Source organism: Solanum lycopersicum, chromosome 3, assembly GCF_036512215.1.
Source record: "Solanum lycopersicum chromosome 3, SLM_r2.1".
Classification (NCBI taxonomy): Eukaryota; Viridiplantae; Streptophyta; class Magnoliopsida; order Solanales; family Solanaceae; genus Solanum; species Solanum lycopersicum.
The window spans coordinates 7,079,242-7,085,137 of record NC_090802.1 but is presented as its reverse complement, the minus strand read 5'-3'; the positions used below and the strand labels follow the sequence as shown (position 1 = coordinate 7,085,137).

General features: G+C 29.0%; 1 protein-coding gene across 2 annotated transcripts; it reads right to left on the bottom strand.

Moving 5' to 3' along the window:
- Window positions 1-3,786: 3,786 nt before the first annotated feature.
- On the bottom strand, window positions 3,787-5,686 carry OFP6 (OVATE family protein OFP6). 2 transcript variants are annotated; one of them, XM_004234566.5, is made up of 3 exons: window positions 5,205-5,686; window positions 4,562-5,079; window positions 3,787-4,261 (listed from the first exon to the last, which is right to left on the bottom strand). In XM_004234566.5, exons 1-3 carry the CDS (start codon window positions 5,534-5,536, stop codon window positions 3,936-3,938), a joined length of 1,176 nt encoding a protein of 391 aa, XP_004234614.1. In that variant the 5' UTR covers window positions 5,537-5,686; the 3' UTR covers window positions 3,787-3,935. The 2 variants fall into 2 exon arrangements, with proteins under 2 accessions (XP_004234614.1, XP_010317715.1); XM_010319413.4 differs by having other exon boundaries at window positions 4,562-5,082; window positions 5,205-5,667.
- Between the last annotated feature and the right edge of the window lie 210 nt (window positions 5,687-5,896).

The following is a 5,896-nucleotide window of genomic DNA, read 5'->3' as shown; positions in this document are numbered from 1 at the left end:
AATTAAAAAGTCATTTCTTTAATATAAATTTTGGTGATATTTATTTTCATTACATTAACAACTTTTTATTTTTCTAATTTCTAAAGTAATAATTAATAATCATATTGATATTAAAAATTATAGTCGTATAAATAAAGATAGTCAAATTTTATAGAAATCATCACATTAATTTTTTTTTTTGTTATTTTTTTGAGAAATATTGTTAGATTACTTAGAAATCATCACATTGATTTATTTATTTTTTTGTTGTTTATATATTCTTTATGTTTATTATTTGCATATTTTAATTTGACTCAAAAAAATAAGATCCAAATTATTAAATTATGATCAACCTATAGAGTGGATGTCAGTAAAAAACTCTATAGATTATTTATGCATTAAATCTATATATTATTCTTTGCTATAAAAAATCAAGGTCTAACAATTATATTGTAAACGCATCTTCATTTACATGATACTTAATACAATTATGGAAAAATTACTTATATACACAACTTTTACTTACCTTATTCTCTATTTTTCCCTACCTTTTTGAAATATTACATAAATCCCTTATTTCTTTCAATTCTTACAAATTCAAATACATAAGACCCTTCAACCAAACTCACGTTTATACTCCCCTTTTCACTCCTCTTTTCTCTCCCTAAATTCACTCCACATTTTTAGCAGTTATAATTTTTAAATTATTTCAAAAGGATTCTCTCTCTCAAGTCAATTAATTTCAAACATCCGAATAGGTATGGTTTTGTCTTCACCATTATTTTCTTCTTCCATTTTTTTTCCAGATGTTTTTTGATACATCTGGGTCAGACCACTTCATTCCATAGTAAGGTTACTCAACTAAATTCTTCTAATACTAATATGAGATCTTGGGGTCCATCTCGTCCTCCTTTAAATGTTGTTGTTGGTAGACTTGCTATGACAATGTATTGACAAGGTTTTTATTATGCTCATTTAATGGACTCCCACAAACGCAGCAACAATCTGATACATTATCGATATGTTGAGAAGGACAAGGAGAAGGAGAAGCATATCATATTGTTGAGGGTTTTTTCGACTTTTTCTTATTCATCTTTCTTTGATATATATGAAGTCATATCTTTAATGTATCAAGTTATTTTTCTTTTCTTAAATTAATGTATAATGCATTCCTTTTAACATTATGATACATTACAATTTCATCATACTCATGAATCACATTTTATGTATCTATAGTGTTAAATTTTAGACTTATTTAAAATTGAAGATTATGTGCTTGTACACTTTAACCAATAAATAAACTTGACACATAAACCCTACTATTCTATAGATAAAGTATCGTATATCAAATTAACTGATATGTACATGATACACAATATAATAATTCAACAATTTTCAAACTTTATTACATGTATAATGTATCATTTTATTAAATACAATATTTCTCAAACAAAATAAGATACATAAATAGTAATGTATCAAAATATATTTAATACACAATATTATAAAGGTATGGATAATCCATCAACAGTATGTATTGTCTTCAGCCTTTTTGTCTGTTATGTCAATACATAGCTGATACATTGAAAATTTAGTCTCTTGTTTCTTCACATTAACGTTGTATCAGATTTTCAAATTCTTTCTCAATTCATTGATCTCTAACTCACCTGCAACGAATGATTTGAGATTCACAAAATCAATATTTTAACCAACAACAATTTCATCATTTTTGTATCTTTCTTACCTCACCTCACTTTCTCATATTGTGGAATGTCGTAACAAGATCAATAGGTTTATGTTGTATCACTATAATTCGATAAGTTTAAAAGATTATTCGATGAACAAGGAGAAGAGATTTGAATTATTAGTTTGTTGATTCTGTTAGGACTCGATTCGTTTCACCATATTTATTGTATCAATAATTCCTTATTCAACTTCACTTCGTCATTATATTTGGTAACTGGAACACTTCATTTATTCTTCGTCTGCCACCAAAAATGACCCTATTTAAGTGTTGAATTCCATTAGCAGCAGTATCTTCATCTCTTTCTCCAAGAACTGAATTTACAAAATTGTTTCTTGGAAATAAAGTCAACTCATTTGCTAAAACCACCAAAAGAAGCATTTGTCTCTTTGTTATGCTTTGAACGAATTTTTATTCTTGACGACGATTTCGAATTGATGATTTGAAACCGTGAATTGTATGTCCAATCATCAATAATGACGGATTTGAGATTCAAGATTTCAAATTGATAGAAGATGAAAAATTGATTTTTGAATTTTGCGAAGTTGTTACAATTGGAATGAATTGATATCAATCAGTTATGCATAATTTGTGGTAAAGAAAATCAATTCTGCGTGATTTGTGGAGGAAAAAAAATCAATTTACATTAATATTCCATATTAAGCGCTATAGACAAGTTTTATAATGTATCACAATTAATGTATCCGAATGAAACTTATATATCCGAATGACTGATTTTTTAAGAAATTTTTGTAAAATTGAAAAAGTAGGGATAAGATGTAATTTAGGGCCTTACACTATGAAATATATGTAAGTTATACTAAAATTATTCATAACAAAGTTATACTAAAATTATTCATAACTTATCATTTTTTATAATCGCGCGAAACGCGTTCACTAGTTTAGTATAAACATCCATCCATGTTATAACCATAGTTTATCAAGGATTAATGTTCCTCATTTAGGTTAACTTTCTTTGTTTTTGGAAAATGGAATTTGATGCTAAGTTGTAGAAGCTTAGCATCATATACTTTCTCTATTTTTATTTGTTTGTCTGATTTTGACTTGATACGGAGTTTAAGAAAGCAAAAAAGAGTTTTACATCTTATGGTCTTAAGCTAAAGATATGTAGACTATACCAAAGTGTCTTTAAATCTTATGATCTTAAATATGATATACGAAAAATTTAGCATATCATAATGTATCTACTATGTGAAATCCGCGACGATTGTGATGTTGTCTTCCTATACTATACACATTTGAAATTGGTAACATGTATGAGCGATCCTATGTTTGCTTACTTGGTGATTCGAACTCATAATCCACTTGTACGAGGATGTTAACTTCTCATCATTTCTGTTGGTCTTTAAAATTCATTACTTCCCTTGCTTCTTCTGCTTTGTGTTGATAGGAGAATCTTTAATTGTATATTGCCCTTTTTCTTTCACTTTTTTTTTAGATACTATTTCGGGTGAAAATTTCTAAAAATCCAGGTGATACATTACAAAAATAAAATAGGAACTAGAGATAAATAATATGTGTTATGGATTTGAATTGTGATAAATAATTGAGAAAATTATCTAAATACATAATTTATTTTATTATATTTTTTGAAACTTTCTATCATTTGAAAATTACAAAAAAAAATATTTTCTCCTATTCTCGAATACATTACTTTACTCGGTGTATTGATCGAATATGTCACTTTACGCTATATTTTCGGACGTTGAGTGATATATGTAATTAGTCGTACACATCCCTTTTGATGCAATATATTGAGACATTAGTGGTGTATCCAAATCCAAGAAGCGATGTATCGAGATGTTGAGTGTGTATCTAAAATCGAGATATGATGAATGGAAATGTCGAGTGATGTATCCAAAACCGAAAAATGATATATCAAGAAATTGAGTGTGTATCTGAAATCAGGACGTGATATATCAGGATGTATTTGGATTTCATCAATTCTTTTGTAACTTAAAAAAGAACATATTAGTTATTAATTTTTAACACTGTAAAATTTATGTAAAAATTCCATAATAAAATATTAACTGGGATGGAGGAAGTATAAATTGCAATCATTATCATATTACTAATATATATGATAAAACAATATATATTAGTCTAAAGCCATACACATTAACTCTCTAAAAGACCAATTAAAAATAAACTAATAGAGTACTAATTCTTGAAATTATCCTAACAACTAACATTAATTATGATTAGGTGAAAACAATGTCTCCCAAATCTCAGAAAAAGCCTCAACAATCACCCCATGACAATTTTTAGCATTTAATGACAAAAAACATTGCAAAAGTTGCTCCAAATCATTTTTCTCAAATATTTTTTTCTCTAAAATCATTTCCATCATAGAGCTTTTAAAATCTTCATATGGGTCCTCTGATTTCTTCACTATAGCAAAACTCTCCTTTACTTTCCCCTCCACGTTACAAGGTATCAACTTCTTGAACACCGATAATCTTGGAGGTAACTCGCCGTCCGATGATGTCGTTGACGTCGAAATTGATGACCTTCTACCTGAAAAAAATTGTTAAAGCGTATATACACGATATACTCTCTATCAATTTAAATTTTTAAATGAGATGAATATACATTTCAATAAAGTACGTGCGACAGTAGGTAAAAGATTCTAGATTTATAACTTAATTACTCGCTTGAGGAAGAGGTGTAATATTATAATTCAACCTAATTCATTTATAATTTAATATAAAATAACTTTCTTGTCGGATCAAACAAGCTCTAAAGATATCCTTTATATTGTTTAAACTTTTAGATCGATAAATCAATCACATGATATATTCAACACTAGGTACGTACCAATATTGTTCATGTCCCTTGAAGATCTAGATCTTGTGTTCTTGACATGATCTCTTCTCTTGCTATAGCCAATCTTTTTTTGACACCTTCTAGTGGTATTTTTGTAAATTGTATCAAACTCATGGCTAAAATTCAAAGATGAATCATCCGGAAACTCCACGTGGCTTTTACGAGAAGAAGATATGAATGTCTCAGTCTCGTTTTCTTCATCTTCATTTGTAATATCGATATCCTCATGATAATCCCATTTAGTTTTTTTACTAGTAAAATTAATCTCGTTTTCATCCATTGATGATGATGAGGACGTAGTGCTCATCATCATAAAAAAATTTGTTTTACTAGTACTAATTTTTTTCTTTATCTCTATTAAAATCTTATCGTTGTCTGAATTGTCAGAGCTAAAGGAGTAAGAGATTTTCCTACGAGGTTGTTGTTTTGTATCATCGTCAGAGTTCGTCTTGATAAAATGTTGCCACTTGTCTTCTTCTTTTTTCCACTTGAATTCATGTGAAGGTGACCTACTAGTATATTAAAAAAATATTATAGATTAAAATAATTAATAATTTAAAATACCTCATCGAAAAAGTGTGGACTCTTTAAATAATAATTGTGTAACAAAAACAAAGGGAGTAATTTACAAGACCTGGTGTGGCTGTCATCGGATGTAGTACTGAATGCTTCTCCATTCCTTGAGCTACATTGGCCGGTGGCGGTTATCGGAGTCACCGACACGTGGTGTTTGAAGGAGGGTGAGGTGATTATGGGGAAATGTTCATGATGTGTCGATATCAGTTGTGACTCGTTATTTTGTTGAATCATTTCTTCGAACAGAAGATGATCATCGGTGATGAATTGTGTATTTTGTAAGAATGAAGGGACAGGATGTTGAGGAAGTGTACAAGGGTCCTTGGAACGACATGAATGAAAAGAGTTAGAGATAGCTTTAGATATTCTAAACTTCAAAAGTTTTGCCATTTCTTTTTGTAATTTTTGTGATGAATCATGATCTCTCTCTATGGAGTGGAGAGGGGCTCTAAATAGCCTTTATTGACCAAAAAAAAGGGTAAACTAATTAGAGCTCATGAATAGGGAAAGTGGAGGTTGGTGTTGGGGCGGAGCCAGCGCAGGATTTTCATTAAGGAGATCGATTAAAATATAAAAAAACAATCATATAATTTTTTCGTTTACTTTTATTTGTCAATTGTTATATATTTTGGAATCAAAAATTTGACTCTACTCTGGGGTTGAATTTGACTATATGAAAAATCATGTATTTTACGTTGTAATTTTCCTCATATTAATATGATGGAAAAATCATGTCTGCAAATGTTGATC